The sequence below is a fragment of the Rhyacophila brunnea genome, unplaced genomic scaffold, assembly GCF_057557595.1.
Source record: "Rhyacophila brunnea isolate RB1 unplaced genomic scaffold, BYU_Rbru_1.0 scaffold_6, whole genome shotgun sequence".
NCBI lineage: Eukaryota > Metazoa > Arthropoda > Insecta > Trichoptera > Rhyacophilidae > Rhyacophila > Rhyacophila brunnea.
In genome coordinates this window covers 34606439-34628228 of record NW_028233276.1, presented here as the reverse complement: position 1 = coordinate 34628228, position 21790 = coordinate 34606439, and the positions used below count along the sequence as shown (strand labels likewise).

The 21790-nt window shown below is 33.0% G+C and overlaps 1 protein-coding gene across 1 annotated transcript; it reads right to left on the bottom strand.

The window, feature by feature from the left end:
- Positions 1-8403: 8403 nt before the first annotated feature.
- Ras64B (ras-like protein 2) lies at positions 8404-21513 on the bottom strand. Its single transcript, XM_085956498.1, has 4 exons — positions 21334-21513; positions 16116-16203; positions 11626-11837; positions 8404-10568 (listed from the first exon to the last, which is right to left on the bottom strand). Exons 1-4 carry the CDS (start codon positions 21436-21438, stop codon positions 10368-10370), a joined length of 606 nt encoding a protein of 201 aa, XP_085812624.1. The 5' UTR covers positions 21439-21513; the 3' UTR covers positions 8404-10367.
- Between the last annotated feature and the right edge of the window lie 277 nt (positions 21514-21790).

Genomic DNA, 21790 nt, shown 5'->3' with positions numbered 1-21790 from the left:
ATATACCTATAAGGGAACTTGGAAATCCCCGGATGGGTGCACAATAAACCAAATAGACCATATTTTGATAGACAACAGGCACAGATCGGATCTAATGAGCGTCCGGACATACAGAGGAGCTAATGTAGACTCAGACCATTTCCTAGTGTGTGGAAAAGTTAGAGCGAAGATCTCAAACACCAAAAAGGAAATGGGAGCAAGAGCAAAACCCTTTGACACAGAGAAACTGAAGATTCCGCAGGAACTGGCTCGGTACCAGGAGAGCTTGAACACTCACCTGAATGACAATGTTGAGGTTGGAGACCATGAAGAGGTGCATCAACACTGGGAAGAGTGCAAGACTGCCATATTATCCTCAGCTAATGATACCTTAGGACGCCGAAAAACAGGTGAACGATCAGAATGGTTTGACGAAGATTGCCGCGAAGTCACTACGAGAAAGAATGAGGCTTACTTAATGATGCTACAGAAGAAAACACGGGCATCAGACGATGAGTATAAAAAGCGCCGGCGTGACGAAAAGAAACTACACAAGAGAAAGAAAAGTGATTATTTAAAAAAGGAAATGATCCTACTCCAAGAACACTATAAAGAAGGAAAGAAGCCCAAGAAAGTCGGCTGTTCTATAGAAAGATAAATAATGTTAGGAAGGGTTTTAAGCCTCGTATCACAATGTGCAAGGATGACAATGGCATGATACTCACAGAAAAGCACCGTATTCTTGCCCGGTGGGTGGGTTTCTTTGATCAACATTTAAATACCCCCCCCCATAATGATGCCGGCAACACTAACATTAATACTCATGACCAGGAATCGTACAAAGTGGGATGGATGATAACGAAGAACCACCAACATTAAATGAGGTAAAAGGTGCCATGTCAAGGTTAAAAACAAACAAATCGCCTGGAATAGATAACCTACAGAGTGAATTAATAAAATGTGGGGGAGAAAGCCTGCTCAAACATTTACATAGCCTAATCCACCAAGTATGGACTTCAGAAAAGATGCCAGAGGAGTGGAAGGATGGGCTGATTTGTCCCCTGCACAAGAAAGGAGACCAACTAGAATGTAGTAACTACAGAGGAGTGACACTCCTTAACTCTGCATATAAACTGTTGTCGATTCTGATATTCCAGCGGCTGGAACCCATTGTAGGAGGAATACTCGGGCACTACCAAGGAGGCTTTCGACGAGGGAGATCATGTGTTACTCAAATATTCACTCTAAGGCAGATTCTAGAAAAGACCACTGAGTTCAATATTAACACGTATCACCTGTTCATCGATTTTAAGGCAGCTTATGATAGCATTAATCGATACCGGTTATACGAAGCAATGCGAGAATTTGAAATTCCGACGAAAATAATTAAACTTGTAGAGATGACAATGACACCAGTACAATGCCGGGTAAAGCTTCAAGCGGAAATATCCGAGCCATTTGTATCACTGAATGGCCTGAGGCAAGGTGACGCTCTGGCATGCCTTCTTTTCAATATTGCGCTAGAAAAGGCGATACGGGATGCAAAGATTGATGCCCGTGGCAGCGGCACGATATTTACTAAGCCTGTGCAGCTGCTGGCGTATGCCGATGATATCGACATCATTGCCATATCAGAATTGGCGCTGAAAAAGGCATTCACAGCACTAGAAGCCTCTGCCAAAACAATGGGTTTACAAATAAACGAGGCAAAAACTAAATACATGCCTGTCTATGTCACACCACGAGAAGTCGTACCAAAGTTAGATATTGGTGCATACAAGTTTGATACGGTCGACAGTTTCATATACCTTGGATCTCTTGTAACTCGACATAATGATATTACAGAAGAAATCAACAAGAGAATTATGTCTGCGAATAAATGCTACTTTGGTCTGTTAAGACATTTTAAGTCCCGCTTACTATCTCGCCGAACTAAAAGCACTCTTTACAAGACACTTTGATACCGCCTAAACCATGGCATCCTCAGAGGATCCAAGGCCATGAGGCCTGAATCATCATTGGGCTGATTCATGCAAACATGAACAGATCGACTGCGAGGCAAATTTCTAGCCCGTAAGCTTAGATGTTTGGAAATTTATAGTCACCCTTTTGCAAGTTCTATAAAATTTAATAGAATCAGTCAAGCCCTTAATATAAATAAAATCCTGCATTTTTTTTATACCAACATTAATTCTATAAGCAAGCCAAGTAAAACCTAGCGTCATTATAAATTCTATACTTAGTCAATTTTAAAAATACTTAGAAGCAAGCTGTAATTTTAAAGCCAATCAATAGCAAACGATTTTGTAGTTACCTATATAACTTAAAACTATTGTCAGCACAATATTTTAGATGCCAAAAATAGTAATTATTAATACCTATCATTTTTTAATATTATTACCTACATTTCATCCAATTTTGACCAATAGGTATTAAATTCGTAGACTTACCTATATAAATTTTGGAAGCAAAGTTCCCAGCCATACAATGTACCTAATACCTAGAATATCTGATTTGAGATTATTTTGAAAAAATATGTATTTGTACCTAGTTCAAATATTTCAAAATAAGTACCTACCTAGCAAAGAAACACATGTCCATCGAACCCCGGATTCACAAAAAAAGGATATAAACGATTGGAGTGTAAATAAAACACGTCTTTCGTGCTCGTAACGTGGTCTTCTTATATTTTACATTTTCTTTAAACGTTTACATATTTTGTTTTAACAATAAGTTTCGCAGGTCCGTACATGTTGAAAAAGGGACGCTCACTTCTTTTTTTCTCTCTTTTTAAATTCCTCGTACCTACGCCGTCCAGCAAAAAGGACTCTCGTGATTGGCCAAATTTTATCGCGTGATCCTTACGATTTGATGAATCACGAGGACCACCTCGGCGCAGGCGCGCGGAGACTTCAACGTTGCCGGCAAAATTTATTAGATTTGAATAAGTACTTATATTTAGTCTTAAAATTATCTCTTTCATCCATCATCATTTATACTTTTTAAATTAAATTAAATTTATCTTAATTACACCTCCGCCCAATATGCGATTTTCACACACCGGACGAAGGCCTTTATTTATGATTAAAAAATACTTACGTGGTTGAGCAAGGAATCAGATTAGATGTTTTATGAAGCCGTTTCTAGAGGTCAGGGTTACGTTTCGACTTATAGCTACTAAATGATTATTTTACACCGGGAGAAGCCCGCCTGTAACAGGGGTGTATCACTACCTACAAGCCAGGTACATATTATGCAGAGTGTTTTTGTCATTTTTCAGTGACAGAATTTGTAGGTTTTATTTTATTCTTGCCTAGAGTTGACCTGCTCTCCAAAAAGGTTGAGTCATTCGGTTTTTGGTCTCTACTCTCTGCAGACATCGGCCGCGGCCGCTGGCGTCACCCGCCATTTTAAATTTAATTATTTTTTTTTAAAAATATTTTCTACGCTGTACTACTTGACTGTAAATGTATTCCGACAAATAAACGCCCTGTTTTCGCCTATAATTCCGCGTTGTCAATCAACATAAGCATGTCCCCAAAAGAAGCTAGCAGACGATATCACCATGACATGACCTTCATCATCAGGGGGGGTCCAGCGCATCATCCTACACCCTCCCCCCCTTTCGGAGGTGACAACTTGTAAAGCCAGTGCTCACCTACGCATCGGAAACCTGGACATTAACTCTGCGAAATGAACGAGCCCTGAACATCTTTGAAAGAAAAATTCTCCGCCGTATATATGGACCGATCAGGGATGGCACCAATTGGAGGAGAAGATATAATGCTGAGCTCTACGAAGATTGGAGCGCAGTTCAATCAATTAAGATTGGGAGACTGCAATGGCTAGGTCATGTGCACCGTATGAATGACAATGAACCGGCAAAGAGAGCAGCAATCCAATAGGACGCAGAAGAAGAGGGAGGCCAAAGATTCGCTGGTTAGATGGAGCTGCCAGTGACTGCCGTATTCTGGGGGTACCAAATTGGAAAGCGGCCACACTGGATAGGGACAGGTGGAGGAGGCCAGGACCCACACCGGGTTGTCGCGCCCCTGATGATGATAATTAATTCATTTAAATAAATCATATTTTATAAAAATATACGTATGGCTCTAGAATTTTTTTTAACCGTTGTGCCACTCATATTTGGCTCCTATGGTCCAAGAGTTTGCCGATCCCTGTGCTAGACAATCATGTGAGTTATTGGTGGGCTATATATATAATTAATCCTTTTCCTTTTTTATATGTAACAAGGAATGCAAATTCATTATTTTGCTGTAGACGAGATAAAAAAGAAAACAACATGTAATTAGTTTTTATTATTTTATTCTTTGTTAATTTCATTGTATACATATTTTATACATACATCATTTCACATTTATACCATTATTTCATAAACCACCAAAAATAAATCAACATTATATTTTGTTAAAAATTTGGTTTAAACTTTTGGTTTTCTCAATTTATTGGCATACATATTATAAAAAAAGTATAATAAGTAAGGCCACATTTAGAAAAAATATGTATAAAAATAATGTTGAATATAAATTTGGTTAAATATCGAAAGCTTTCCTTTTTAGTCAGTTGCAACAATTAGTCTTAACAAATGCAAGTTCTTTAGTTTTTTTTTTATATATAAATAACTTATCACTGCAATGCACAGTAAACTAATATGCTTTTTAGTCAACCCCAGATCAACAAAGTGTTCTTCGAGAGATAAGACAAGATATCAGAGTAAATAGTGTTGACACAACGGAGCGATTTTACTCCAAATTTTAAAATTAAAACCAAAAAAATAAAATAAGATAGTTATCCTATAGGTTTAGGTATATATGCAAGAAAATCTTGACCCAACAACCAAACTAAGAAATATGTAATAGCATTTATGCAAGAGACAGATTTAAAACATTCAGTTACATGTATGGAAGATAAGTCTACACATCAGTTGATTTTACTTTTATGATATGTATGGAAAGTCAAAATACAATTTATTTTAAGCTAATTTCAGATTTAATGCTAATACACACGGCGATAAAATTATTAAGCCATTTTGTTATTCTGAAATAAATAAGAAATTGACAATATGCACATTTTTTTTTTTACAAAACATTGAAAGTACGTAAAAAATATCAGATGTCTGGTTAGTTATCTGATATTTATTTCATTATTGTTAATGTAAATGCAATTTCCATAGTGTGGAAGAGCTAATTCTGTCAAACGTGACAAAATGTTCTGGTGGGTGTATTAAAATTCCAGAATCAACCAACGGTTTTATTGTCATCGGTTCAAGGCCTCTTACACATGGTTGCCAGCAACTTGAGTGTAGCTGGTTGCACGGCCACATGTGTAAACACTGATTTCTTTTCTTTTGCTTCATGGTTGCCGTCAATTTGGTTGACAGTGCGTAAGGGGCCTTAATCAATACTTGCGTATAGATCATGTGTACTACTTTTTGTAAACAAAACAGTATATGAACCAAGCAGCGGAAGAACCTTATTCGACTTGTGCGAGTCTCTTCTGAACATCATAAAAAATGGTTCATTCATGGAATTGCACTTGCACCGGCAATAATATTGAATAGGTTATCCAAAGCAGTACATATATTAATAAATCCCATATGAAACTGCTTAGAAACGAATTTGGGACATATTTACATTATTCTCAGATGTTTAAATGTGTCCAAAATTTTCTACCTCAACGGTAATATAGATATCAATTAACAATTTTTCAAGAACTTATTCAATTGAAATGTACACTTGGTCACCGGTAAGTGACAGAAGGATATAGTTTATAAAGCTACGATAATTCATGACACATTTTACGCTTATTATTTTAAACCTTAAAAAGTATATTATGTACAACGAAAAAAAACATGTAGGCATTTCTTAAAGCATAATATAAATATTTATATATCATTAAAACTTATATTGAAAAAAGTCAACGCTGAAAATGGTGCTATGATTTAATTCTAAGGTTTTATATACGTTTATTAAAGCACTTTATTTAATATTAACTGGAATTCATTTTTGATACAATTTTATCGTCAACTAAATGGCTATAAAGCATGATTTCAAGACGTGAATGAAGTTTGTAACAGCAGCGCAAAAATATGACAGAACAATTCTCCATAATGTTACCTGAAAGCAACGGCGAGTTAAAGTGAAAAAAAAAAATCGATTTTGAGATAAGTATGTCAATCGATTGCTGAAAGCTATATATGTACCTGTATAATGAATCACCAAGAATTGAAATATCCCATTTAAAAGAAAAAATGCCACTGTTGCATTTATTAAAACTGTCCTGTAACTTAAACAAAGTAACAGTGAGATAACTGAGATATGTCACTGTTAATGATGATATGCAAAAATCCTACCATTATCATTTATTATAAACTGCAAAAAGAAAAAAAACATCCAGTTAATTATTTCATTTGTATGACACGAACATTCAATAATCTCGAAACTAGTATTTTGACTTATCCCACTGTTGCTTTCAGGCAGTGATAAATAAAATAATAAACGTGCGACACAAACGTTTCTCCATTTTTTCCATAAACATGGGCAGAAAACGTATTATTCTTGTATATTTCGAATTTGTGAATCAGTAAAATTTTGGCACCTTTGCATTATTATTATTATTATTGTAATAATAATTTACTTACATAACATTAAAGCCTTGTTTTTAGATAGCAAAATATATTTATCTACTATAGCACCTTTTAGCAGCATTTATGAAATAATTTGAAATACAATTAATATACTGTGAAGTAAATTTGGTGTTACATTGGTCACTTCAAAGAATATGCTTTATAAGGATCAAAACTACAATCGATAACATGCGATCAATGAATGTATCTACCCCCTATGCGATCATTGCAAAACTGAAAACACCACTTAAGCCAGAATGATAACATACATATTGTTACTAATATAAATTAAAAAAAAACAGTATAATCAAAATCAGTAAAAATATTTTGATTATTTATTTGTGTATACGAGTCCTCACAATCAAAGCAATGCAAAAAATTATTTCATTCGATCTGAAATTAGTTGAAACAACTAAGGGGTCGTCCATAAATAACACCATTTTCAGAAGCAGAAAATTTTTTAAACCCCTGTCTAAATTATGTCACAATAACGATTTCAGTATTATATTTACAGGGAATATTTTATTCTCAGAAAAAATAAGTTTAATTTTTGTGATGTCACATTTTCTAGAACCCCCCCTCTACCCGTTTCATAAAAAATCAACACATTATATCATCAGCTCCCAATTTATTTCCTTACGGCATGACACCGTATATGGATGACCACCTAGGACAATAAAAATTAAATACATTTATTACATAAGGTACGCATTTTATTCGTAAATCTATATAGAAAATAGAGATGTTATGACAAGCGGAAAGTAATAATGGATGCAGGTAAAAATACCGATTAAAATATAAATTAGAATGATATCTCAGAACACAATCAAGATTATTAGTAAATTACTATTGACTTGATCCAATATTAACCACTACAATATTATACATATTATATAGACATATCTTATGACTATATCCTATGTGTAAGTCATCGAGATAACTTTATACATCCAAGAAACAAAACAAAACTGATTACCTACCAGTAAAATTGAACACATTATGAACAGTTTTATTATTAAATACTATCTTAGCAGGATATGTATTAGTAAGTGTTGCAAGAATTGGAAAGTACTTATATTTTTATCTGATTACGTCGAATAGCGTATGAAATAATAATACAATGTAATATAGTTGATGAGTATTGGAATTTCAAATGAATACAATATACATATAATAATATGTAATTCTGAAATGCAGGAATTTAAACAAAAAAAAATACAATATATTAGTTTGTGCACTGTAAAAAATATAACAATGAAACAAATTAACAACTAAACATAAAATTATAAACGTAAGAGTACCTAGTAAAAAAAACTGGGCAAAACAAAACTCGCGGAATGATCATCCAAACCAGAACTGATGAAGTCCTTGCAATAACTTTGTCACAAAGTTAGTCTAAAGTTTAAATATTGTTAGAAAAATAAAATTCTCTCCATGACGAATAATTTATATTGTTGAATTAGTGTAGTATGTAATTATAAAATTTTACATTGAAATTCAAACCACGTGTATCAATGCAGGTAGAGAAATATAAAAAAATAACTTAAGCTTAGCCAAGTACTATGTATTATTATTATTATCTCGCATAGCCTGTAATTATTTTTATTATATGGCTATAAAAAATATATTTTTAAAACAGAAAGTAACATTATCTGTTATGCAACTTATATAGAGATAGATGTCAGCGAAAAATGTTATTATAAAAAATAATTTACATTATAGATAATTATGTAATATTAATTATCGTAATTCATAGACTATGATTTCTCTTATTTTTTCCATACTGTTATATTTGGATAACAATATCACATAATTATTATGGCAATACTTGTTACAAGTACTATTGAAAATTTAAATAAAGAATAATGCTTGACAACTTATTATTATGAGCATGCACAGTCCGGTGTCATTAATATTACAATACATAATAATATGTACTCATATTATAAAATATATTAGTGGCAAACAAGATTATAAGGTAAGCATTACATCTCAGTGACAAACATATCGACCAATAATTAAATTGAAAACACAATAATATGTTCAAGTCTTTTATTATTAGACTTACGAAATAAATAATAAAATAACAACCAGATTAATTATACAAGTTTATTCAAAAAATTTGCAAACGAATTTTGGATTAGGATTTATTGATGAATGCTATACGGCAGTCGTATTCATGCGGTGCTCTGGGTCACTACCACCATAATTACCCAGTATTCCAAAATGATAATTACTTGAGACAACCTTAATTTAATTTCATGATACACGACCATAATGATATGATTCATACGCTTCAGTTACTGTTTTCTTCAGGCAATAACAAAATTTTATTATCGCTTATCGCAATTATTATGCGCGAGGTCAGTCAAATATTATTTCACTTCTGAACAGCCAATCAACGATCAGCGATTTCAGAAAAGCTAATTAAAAATAATTACAAGATAAAAAGAACTTTTTATATACAATGTTTTTAAATTTTCTGTTGAATCATATAAACTTGACTTGACTAGCTTAAACGATCAAAAAATTTTGTACTTGATAGAAATAATACTGAAATGTCATTTTGACATTTCATATTGATTTCCATAGTAACGCACGTATATATTAATAATTTAGTTGCTAGGACCCCAGACCCCTAGCAACCAATAATGGTGTCGAAATAACTTTTTATACAAAACAGAATTAACTGAAAATGTATTCAATTCTACTTAAAGATGGCTCAAAGTATTAAAAAAATGCATTGGCATTGTGTTTTGATACATTCTAAAAGTTTCAAATGTCTAACAAGTCGGGAAGTTAGTTAAAAATCGATTGCAAGATTTGTACCGGACAAATAAGAATACGAGCTAAGAAAAATGTTGTAATAAAGGTCTCGAACCTGATTCTAAAGAGAAAATTTTCAATTGGCTGATCAGAACAAACGCTCTTTTATGACTGCCTTGAAAGTATCTTCACACACTGAGGGGGCTGCGACACGGAAGATTACGAAAACCACTGCTATAAGGCATCTCTTGACAAAATTTTTTAAATGCAAAGTTTTTTATTTGAAAAATAATAACACTAAAGCAAAATAAAACAATCCCTTTGCTTCATTTTATAGCAAATAAACCAAAAACATCTACTAACTTCTAAATAAAGATTTTTACAGAACATCTCTTCAAAAAATGGAAGAATCATAAACTGGAGTTAAGACATATTATGTTATACTTTTACACAATACAACTTATTTTATAGTGCAACATTGTACTGTGGCTGACATATCATAGGAGCATTTTAAATACATCTCTCGCGCCCTACTTCACACAAAATCCAGTGCTATGACATATCAGCAACAATATTGTAGCGGCAACACTGCAGTCACTGGTTACTTAGACTTTGATTTTATAATAATTCATCGTTGTCGATAATAATCAATATAAAAAATTACATCTTTTATTAATGGCAATTAAGTTATTACGGGCAGTTGAATGAGTATTTTATTTGTCATTATAAAAAATAGAAAACAATAATTTATTAGTATAAGTAGATATTGTTATAAAAAATTTCCCTTAACAATGACAACACCCCCGACTTAATAATTCACATGTGGGCTGAATGAATCTAAGCACTTTTTTATATACTGCTCGATAAGAAATATGTAATTGTTAATTGCTCGGAAGCAGCTTTTTAAATAATTTGATAGAGCGGTGGATATGCATCCTTGTGTAAGTTTTCAGGGAAATGTCTCGTTTTTGTAATATTATATAAGACAGCACTTGGACGATTTGCCTTTACTCTTGTCGTTGTGCTTGAGGAGCGGCCTCTCTGACAATTGGAAGCGACGTACTACGCGTACTAGCTCGTGGAATGCTTGATCCACATTAACTCGGCGCTTGGCACTGCACTCTATGTATGGGATCTTTAATTGGACAGCTAATTGTTTCGCTTCGTCTGTAGGCACCTAAAATAATTAATAGAAGAAAAAGATTAAAAAAACAATTTGCAGACAGAAACCTAATTTAAACAATAATCCAAATTTCTACTCAAGAATATCACAATTACGAATTAGTTGATGGTCAAAAACCATCTATGAAAAAAATCTTATTGCTCAAAACATAGACATATTAAGTTACATTAAAGATATTTTAAATTATCCATACGGTGCAGACTAAAAAGTTAATGAAGAAGGTTTGAACGTTTTCGGTCCAGACTCCCATTCAAAACACAACTGTATTTTACGTGTGTATAGACAGCACATTATAGTATTTTTTTGTAGTGTAGACGAAAGTTTCTTTTGCTGATAGTAAATTACCATTTTCGGTTCTAGCGGACCATATGGGTCTACACAGAATGGAGTTGTTCTTGTCAGGCCCTTTTTAGGCCTAATATGGCTGTAAACATATTATTTACTGTAGATAATTTGGAACACCTCAGAAACTTAATTAAGAGAAAATATTGGCATAGAACGGGTCTCTGTCCCTTTACTTCAGTTACACTTTAGTCGCACAGCTTTCAGTTAATTTCATTGTAATCATGTACAGCATAGATGGCTTAATTGGTAAAGAACGTTGGCCAGAATCCAATGAATACTGGTTCAAGCCCCATACGAATATTCTTTCAAAAAATATTTTCTAATGGGTATGTTTCTGAGGTGTAAAACTATGTAAGTATATTAAATAACGGGTGTTACATTATTAAATTATATGACACTCATTTCACTATTCATTTGATTAAAAAAACAGTTTAATTTAAGATACATATTATTCTCATCACACTGAGAGTGAAGAAGTGACGTTCGACCTGGCTCAGCCACTTACTATGAATGCCTAAAGGGAATTTCAAATCTGCTTGTCTATTCTTCAAGCCAACCAGAGTGCATATACACAGAAGCTACGGGATGCTGGCAAAGCCGAATATGCAAGAAAACTGGCGAGGGACAGGAATTCTTGGAGGCACTGTGTGATGTCCATACACTCTGAGGAGTGGATATGGTCTAAGAATTAATAGTATGGACTCACCAAACGTTCGTGTTCAAGATCTGACTTGTTTCCGACTATCATCATGGGAAACTCATCCCTGTCCTTGACTCGGAGTATTTGCCGATGGAATTTGTACATCTCGTCAAAGCTGGCATGGTCGGCCACCGAGAATACCAATAGGAAGCCTTCTCCCGACCGCATGTACTGCTCTCGCATCGCGCTGAATTCCTCCTGACCCGCAGTATCCAAAACTGGAAAAACAATTCATCTTATACTAAAAATTCAACTAATAAATGGATAGCTTATGACATTTTTGCATTTCAGGAAAAATTTTTGTGTGGTTGACATGGTAGACAGAGCAAAATTAATATTTTGTAAGTCGACAATTGAAAATGAAATGTGGTGGCTTGTTTATTTTGTTTTTACTTTCCAATACAATGGACACATTTATGATTGTTTATCCAAATATCTTGGCACGTGTTCTGCTTAATCTGTGATCTTGCCTAAACCATGAATAAGTAATTACGATTAAATTCCATATTGAGAAGTCATGTTCATTTTTCAGGATAGCCTTTGTCGCATTTTCACTCATCATCATTGTAGGGAGTAAGATCATGTTAACGCGCGTGTTTGAACATGTACCGTTTTTAAAAAATCGATTTTTTTTCGGTTAGGTATATGTTCAAACACGCGCGTTAACATGATCTTACTCCCTATTTCATTTGTCATTTGTCAATTTATGGCGACAGCTGTATGTTGTAGCTTAACCACTGGGAAATGCCAATAGATATGGCGTATTTCAAAAAAATACTACCTTATTCTTAGGTCAATAATTATTATAAAACAATCACTATTCGTAGGATGTTTATCACATTTGAAAGGTCAAAGACATAGCTTATAATCAGTATCTTTAGAATTATCTTCAAATGTGTTAATCGTGCCCATTTTTTGAATAATAAAATGCCTAATTCTTGTCAAATTTGGGATCACAGAGATTATAAAATATAATTTTTATCGTAAATATTTTACTATATAATGTTAACATTGATTTTACTAATGGCTTTGTAAATGCGTTTAAAAATTAAAAAAATCTGTACTGATCTGTACTAAATGTACTGAAATATGACTATATTCTAAAATGTTAGATCGAGAGGTTTAAAAGAATACTATTTTATATAATAAAAATACTTTATACAGTCATCAAATGTATAAAATAAATATAAAGGCTTCAAAATTATTTACATAGATTATCTACAACGTTTAAGGAATGTTCAGGCTAATGCTTTGAAAATACCATAAAATCTCCATTTTGTCCTACGTTGGGCATGTGGGCCGTTAAAGTTAAAACTACACGGATTCGACAACTTCGTGAATTGGAGATAACAATGAAAAATAATTTTTGAAATTGGTGAATGAATGAAGTGAATGACAGCTAATTTAAATAGTAGACCATGAGTCCTTTTTTTTAACTTCACTCTCATCCATTTATGCCAAATCTTATAAAGGTGTTTTTCAGTATCATTGAATGTACAAGTTATCATTAAACTGTACAATCAAAATGTAGAGAAAATTATACTTGTGGTTTTCAGAAACTATAAAATACTTTAAGTAGCAAGTAGTAAAATTTGTCCACTAGTCACAAATTAAGAGATGATGTCAGTGGAATGGTGAGTGTCACCAATCACTCAAATGATCTCATGAAAGAACACCAAGTCTTCAAATAATGCATTACTATCAGTAGCCATAATAAATAAATCACTGTACTCTCCAAATTAGATTTAGTCACCTATATGAGTCACCTAATAACAAAAACCGATAAGTCACACATTTGGTCAAAATCTAACTTGAAAATGTATAGTAACCTAACGATTTGTAGGAACCGATTATTAAAAGTGATATACTTAAATAAATATCCTATTTTATTTTTCATATCGTCACCTTACTATTAAGACCACGTAAGTCCGTTATTATGGAAAAATGAAGTTTTACAACAAAATTTAAACAAAAAAACATTTTAAATCATATCAAAACCTCGGTTCTCTAGACTAGTATGCTGTCCATATATTGACAAATTTTAAAAACTCGTAGGTCTCGTTGACATGGGATTAAAACCTCGTATTTCACAACCAGCGTTAGGGTGTTAGGAGATTCATCGATTAGAGAGCTGTTTAAAATATAGTTTTTATTACGTTTTTTCCTTCCCCTCAACAGTCTTGTCAAACAGACTTACGAGGTTTTAATAGTAAGGTGACGATATATTTATTGCAAAAAGGGGTTTATCAGCTATGTCATAGAAATGGGCACATTCTTCTAATTTAAAAATAAAATGTGTTATAAGAGAGAAACTGAAGTTAAAACCAAGTACCTACTTACAATTGTCGCACAAAAATGTCCTTTATTGCTCATATTGAAGTGTGAACAGTTTTGTAATTAGACGCTTGATAATATTATATATCAGTGGCGAGGGGTGGAGGTAGGCTGTTAAGATTCAACATAAATAGAAGTTTATGCAGGGTTTAATTTAAATTTAAAAACTAACCAACACTATCTGCAATTTGTCATCTTAGTTCAATGAAAATAAATACTTATGACTGACAAAGTTTAGTGTGCACTATTTATATCGGATCTTAACAACCTATCTCCACCTTTCACTACTGATACATATAATATATACCCGTTTATATATCATACAATGTAATGGAACCCCTTATATAATATAATCTTAGCATATAATATAATGAAAACGAATGATCAGCAAGCAAAAAGAAAATCTAGATTTAAATTCAAATATGTAAGTACGAGGGTGGGTCAATAAGTCCTTAGAAAAGCCGACAGGTGGCGCGACTAGTACTGTAAGCGGTTTGTTTTCATGCAGCGGCACTACCGATTCAGTATGCTGCGAAGTTTCAATCAGATTGGTCGGGTTGTTGTGTGTTTCTCGTACATTTAAAAAAAAGATTTGCTTGTTTACAAAAAATGGAGAAAATTGAGTTTAGAGCTGTTATTAAACATTTTAATATAAAAGGGTTAACAGCAAAGGAAATAAAAAATGAGTTGGATTTAGTTCACGGCACATCTGCTCCTTCACTTGCAACTATTTATAACTGGTTAAATGAATTTAAACGTGGTCGTACATCAACAAAGGATGAACCACGCTCAGGACGTCCTGTAGAGGTGACTACACCAGAAATGATCAATAAAATCCACGATATGGTGTTAAGTGACCGAAGATTAAAGTTGAGTGAGATAATTGAGGTTACAGGGATCTCAAAAGGTAGCGTCATTTCTATTTTACATGACAAATTGGGCATCAAAAAAATTTCTGCAAGATGGGTGCCGCGTTTGCTCACAGTCGACAATAAACGCAATAGGGTGGTGGCCTCTAAAGCCCTGTTGTCGCTCATGCAACGCAATCCGGATGAATTTTGTCATCGCTTTGTGACTGTAGATGAAACATGGATACACCACTATACTCCCGAGCCGAAAGAACAGTCAAAGCAGTGGATTGCGAAAGGCGAACCATGTCCAAAGAAGGCGAAAACCGTAAAATCAGCTGGTAAGGTTATGGCTACTGTATTTTGGGATGCACGTGGAATTATTTTCGTTGACTATTTGGAAAAAGGAAAAACAATAACAGGGGATTATTATGCATCTTTATTGGACCAGCTAAAAAACAAAATTGAAGAAAAACGGCCTCATTTAAACAGGAAAAAAATCCTCTTTCATCAGGACAATGCCCGTGTTCACACATGTTTACGATCAATGGCTAAAATTGAAGAATTGAAGTTCGAATTGGTCGACCACCCACCGTATTCGCCAGATTTAGCCCCCAGTGACTTTTTCCTTTTCCCAAACTTAAAAAAATGGCTAAGTGGACAACGTTTTTTTTCAAATGAAGAAGTCATCGATCGGACAAATGCTTATTTTGAGGACCTTCCGAAAACTTATTTTTCTGACGGTTTAAAAAAAATTGAGAAACGTCTAACCAAGTGTATTGAGCTCCAAGGAGATTATGTTGAGAAATAAAAAAAAAATACAAAAATAAAAACTGTTTTAATGCTTTTTTCTAAGGAATTATTGACCCACCCTCGTACCTTCAAATTTTATTAGAATTTTCAAAATCTATGTCAGAAAACCTGGTGTAGATTTTGGAGCAATTGTTTTCATTCAAAGATGGAAATATATATTTAAATTGCGAAGATTATTTTTTTCTCATTTGCTGTAAATAAGAAATAATTGGAAATACAGTCCCACAAACTTATCTGTAGAATGGACAAAAATGGGCCTTCATAGATAATGAGTCTAACAATGCTATCTTGAATACGTCATATCACTGTCAGATTCTGTTCAGTTGTCCGACTGTGGCTCCCCCATCAATTTCACAAGTTTAGTTACGATTGTACACTAGTATTTTTTTCCTATTATAGTAAGTTTCTTTTTTTAATCAACTATCCAAATATGCAAATCTGGATACCCATTTGGGAAATACTGCCTTAATACGTATGGCATAATAGGAAAAATACACTTACTGTCGAGCTTGGCGGGTACATCATCAATGACGCATTGTTTCGTGTAAGAGTCTTCAATCGTTGGATCATAGTCAGTCACAAAATAGCTCTGAAATTATAAAATTGAGTTTATTATTTACTTGGTGGAATGACGGCATCATTAATGGTTAAATAATACTTCATAATAGATTGCGCATTCACCGACATGTGCACCTTTTGACATTTTTGAGTTATGCACATTAGCAGATAGATTTTCAAACAAATTTACTGTACCTACATTGCAAACAAGAACGGTAATTAAGCAAATCCGCATTTTTGTCTTATTCAGCTAACGTGTCCATATACTGTATGTATCTAATTAATGTGAAAAATGAACTCTATTTATATGGAAAATTCGTGTTCATGTCACTGCTGGTTACATGTAAATTGTAAGCACAGGCAGCCCTCGACTTTTGTACGTTCTACTTTCGTACAATTCGCTATATCGTATATTTCTTAAAATTTAGATTTTTGTTGATAATGCAAAAACTGCACTTGCTCCTTTCTCGCCATCACCTTCTCAAATACGTAAACAAGTTTAGTCTTGCGTTAGGACGCGTGCCAATGCGTTGTGCGTTTTGCCAGTTTATTTGTTTATGTAAATATTTAGCCCTTATAAATTTATAAACATAAGTGAGAAACGGAGAAACTGCAGTGTTGATACAGATAAAAAGAAATTAAGGTCTCATAAACTTGATACGATCGAGGCAATGATGGAAATAATTATATGTTAAATTTAATCTCAGTCAGAACCTCTATTAAATGAATACTTAATTGAGCAACGAGAGTTAAGTGAAATACAAAATGAAAGTGAAGAAGAACCTGATAAACTTATCGTCAAGACTTTGACAATCAATAATATGAATGAAGACTTCATGCATCTTGACAAATTTTTGATTATCATGGAAGAATATCTCAATGGAGAGCGTATGTCTCAAGTATGCAGAACAATTTATTGAAAGACACAGCATGTTAAGGTCGGTACTGACTTGAGCAAAATTGCGCGCACGAATTTGTACTGACACACGCACGAACGCCGTGTGCATAAATTTACTCAAGTCAGTACCAACCTTTATAGGAAGTCTTTATCAAGAAAAAAAAAAAAGGGTGGTATTCAACTATCTCTTGATAAGTTTATAAAGAAAACACCTTATTGCTAATTAATACGCCTCGTTAATTTTATTATACCAATTAATAATATTTTAAAATACACGTTTTGGTGTTTTTTACGTTGCTCTACTTTCGTACACATTTTCAGGAACCAATTACGTACGAAAATCGAGGGCCGCCTGTATACATTAGGGACATGAACATTTATTCAAATAACAGATGGCAAAATATCATTGAGACCGGATGATACGTTCTTCAATTTTCCGAGTGGTAATTTGTACGCATTTTAAAGACATTGGTATCTGTATGAAATATAATATCGTATACAATACATACCAGTGGCGAAGGGTGGAGGTAGGCTGTTAGGATTTGACATAAAGAGTGCACATTAAACTTTGTCAGTCATACGTATTTGTTTTTATTGAACTAAGACAACAATAATTTACAGATGGAGTTGGTTAATTTAAAAAAAATCAATTAAACCCTGCCTAAACCAAACCATAATAGTTTTGGTATGCTTTGGGCGATCCAACAAAATCGTGTACACTTTTTCATTCATACTTATTTGTTTTCGTTGAATTAAGAATACATACCTATTACACAATTGGTCAGTTTTTTTAAACTAATTAAGCCCTGCTTAAACCAAGCCATAAAAAATATTATTCCGTCTATAAAATATCCAAAATTATGTATGATTTAATGTCATAATTATAGATATTTTATAGATAGACAAGTATTTTTTGACTATTATCTATTATGGCTTGGTTTTCGCAGGGTATAATTAAATTTTAAAAACTAACCAACACCATCTGTGAATTGTAATCATAGTTCAGTGAAAACATATACATATGGCTGACAAAGTTTATTATGCACTATTTATATCGGATCGTAACAGCCTACCTCCACCCTTCGCCACTGATATATACAACTGTTTATGTTAAATTTCTAGAAACATTTATTCTGCTAATATGTCCACTGTAATGTTGACACTTTCTATGAGGAAATTTCCTGGAATTATAAATCAATACCCATTTCAATCACATTGCAGTAGGCTTTACGTGCAAAGTGCAGATACTAATGTTTGCGTTGTGGAAATAAAATAATGTAAATAGACCAAGAGAATATTGCGCTGAGTAAAATAATAATCAACATGTTGTGGGAGTATACTTGTACACAAACCATGATGTTTCCAAATAGATTACTTAATTACGTGGTGTTTGCATAAGTATGATAAGAAAAAATTCTAATTTTATTTTTTAATGGATTTAGTTGATTATTTTGCATTAATTCTGTCAAAAATTGAGATGAACATTAATGTATTTCATCGTTTAGCTGGCCATCAAATGCTGGGAGGTATTAGCATGGTGGTACCCGGTGGGCCGCAAATTTCTATAAAAAAAAACCATATCTTTTTTGTAAATCGGTAATGGCAGATGGCTATAACTGCTGTTTTTCCACTTTTTTAGTTTTCTTCCATAATATGTTCCAAATTGTACATTCTTTGATGTGGCAAAATATTACAGCTGCAATTTTCAAGCAACAAGCATCTGACCAACTGTGAAAAAAGTTGATTTGGCAAAAAGATATATCTGCTTAAAATGCTTTAAATAAATAAAACTTCAATCTTTTTAAAAGACATGATTTGAGGTTTGTGTTGGGATGTTAATTCCGCTTATTTTGATATAAAATACTTCAAAATATCTTGTAAACTAACTCTTGAAAGACTGATTTCAAAACTTTGTTTTTGCTCTCCTGTAAAATTGTGTAAACAGCAGATATAACCGTTTGCCATAACAGTACTGAAATATATTAAAAATATATCATAAAGACGTCTATTTCGGTTAAGTATTTCACCATTATTCCAAGAGATGGCAGTCTGAGTACAATATATTACATTATTTAACACAATCGACAAAGGCTGGCATAGTGAGTTTCAAGTACAGCGTGTATCAGTGGCGAAGATTCAATATAAATACTGCACCAGTGGCGAAGGGTGGAGGTAGCCTGTAGAGATTCGACATAAATAATGCACACTAAACTTTGTCAGTCAATCGTATTTACTGTCATTAAACCAAGACAACAATGTGTAGATATTGTTTGTTAGTATTTAAAATTCTATTAAACCCTACCTAATCCAAGCCACAGTAGATAATAGTAAAAAACTATTCGTTTATCTATAAGATATTTTTTATCGAATATGGTTTGGTAAACTAACTGACATCTGTAATATGTATTCGTAATTCAACGAAAACCAATATCACTAAAAATGTGCACTATTTTTGTTGGATCGCCCATAGCATACCTTAACTATTATGGTTTGGTTTAGACAGGGTTTAATTTAATTTTAAAAACTAACCAGCACAATCTGCATATTGTATTCTTTGTTCAATGAAAACGAATACGTTTAATTGACAAAGTTTAGTGTGTACTATTTATGTTGGATCTTAGCAGCCTACCTCCCTCCTTCGCCACTGCTATGTAGTCTAAAATAAACAAACAAAAAATATGATAAAAACGATTTTGACAAAATTATCACACCAGAAGTTAACTTTTCAACGATGATTTGCTTTCAGCTGTATCAAAATTATACATATAAAATGATGTATATCAATTCCAGAACGATTTTGCCTTGGTAACTTATGTACCGTTATTAGTGCTTGTATGATCAACATAATATTGATGGTTTATTGTATTAAAAAACTTTTTTTACAAATACATCTTGGAGTATAACGTGATTTACGATTGTTCATCTAAATATTCTAATTAATGATGGTTCGGTGCCTGGTCTTCCACAGGCAGTGTTAGTTTCCGTAAAAGTCGCTGTTTTTATGTTCAAATTTAAATATACCAATAATAAAAATATTGATGCATGCATGTGATTTCAAAATATTTGCTTTTTGATCACTTTTTTGACTATTTCCATAATACCTAAGGTCAAAAATGTGTGTATATTTATTCCATTATAATTCAAAAACTACTGGACCAATATTGATGAAACTTACACAGTTTATAGCCTAAATTGTTGTTACCAATTTAGCAGATAATAATAGCAACTTGCAATAATTTATCATGAGAAGATAATGGTCAGATAGTAGTGGTGGAATGGTGAGATGAGGTGTGGGCAGAGACGTGTACCTACATCCAACCGTGTTTTACATTCCAAAATAGTCCCCCACCCCAAAAATATTCCACCCCTTCCTCCCTCAATTCTTGCCGTATTTGTCTTAAGTAAGGGATGCGGTTTGTTAATACACATTCATAACACATTCAAGTTTCATAATTTATTTTGTCTATACATTCAATAAATAATTAAATCAACTGTTTGAGTGAATTTAAATTTGTGTTGAATTGTGTTTTTGAGGTGATATCTTAAATAGTACTTATGAAGTTTTGCAATGCGAAATGGTAATAATTTAGTTAAGTATTAGACTTAGTACCCTTATTTCCATCTTCAATTTCATATATTTAAGCTCCATCTTTATAGAAGGTTTTCTTCACCATTCTTGTATACATGTTGAAAAACAAATTTGTTATGTTTCATTTTAGTAGTTGTCATATTTAGCAATGCCACCGGTTGTAAGGAATTCATATAATTAGTTGTTACTTAGTGTCATGAATAATAATTTGATTATTTTTACGACGATGAGTGCATAGCATGTGTATGGCAAATATTTAATTGCGTCTATGAATCATACATACGTTAATGTTTATATTTGACATGGGAGGTAAACAAGAAAAAAAAACATTTTCTGACCAAATATGTTGAGAAATGATGGCTATTATTTTATGATGGGCAAAATACCAGTGACATTTCACAATGGAATCGAAACGGTGGGCGGCAAAACGTTAGGCGTTTTATAAAATTAGGTGAGAGACCTTGAAAACAGTATGTCAGATCCTATTTTGGGCAATGTGAAGCTACAACATACACATCATTGATAAGGGGTCTTGGATACTGGCAAAAGTCCAAAGTTGCCGAGGCTGATATTAAAATTGTCTACAAAACTAATGGCAGATGACAAAAACAGTAATTTAATGAGGAAATTGTCGTGGGCGTAACTTTTGCATAACCTACAGATGTTTTACTTACTTGGATAAATTGAATTGTTATGGCGGATTTTCCTACACCTCCTCCACCGACAACCACTAATTTGTATGTTTGTGCGTAATTGTGTCTTTCACCTTGCCGTGACATTATAAAAAGATTTGAAACGTTAAAATAAAACTCTAACAATACAAAAACTAAACAAGAATGACATAAAAGGAAGTTAGCATTGCCATTTACGATCTATAAACTCCCTAATGTAAAAAATATTAAATATCAACTTTCCTTTTTAAAGAATAATAAATTTTTACATTCCATGAACAAAGTCATATTTTTTATCAAACTATAATATAATATCTTCTCATAATTATCGACGATGGCTACTATAGATAAATAAAACATATTCTTATATTTTAGTGTAGGTTTTATTATGAGGTATCGGTAGTATTGGAAACCTGAATTAGTTATAATTTCGCCTGTTGGCATAATATTCTTGTAATAA

Bases quoted from the DNA above. Each gene is read 5' to 3' on its own strand.
- Ras64B (XM_085956498.1), bottom strand. From the start codon at position 21,438: ATGTCACGGCAAGGTGAAAGACACAATTACGCACAAACATACAAATTA. The intron at 16,204-21,333 runs GTAAGTAAAACA...TTATAATTTCAG, and splicing joins TAACAATTCAATTTATCCAA to AGCTATTTTGTGACTGACTA. The intron at 10,569-11,625 runs GTGAGTCCATAC...TAATTATTTTAG, and splicing joins ATCTTGAACACGAACGTTTG to GTGCCTACAGACGAAGCGAA.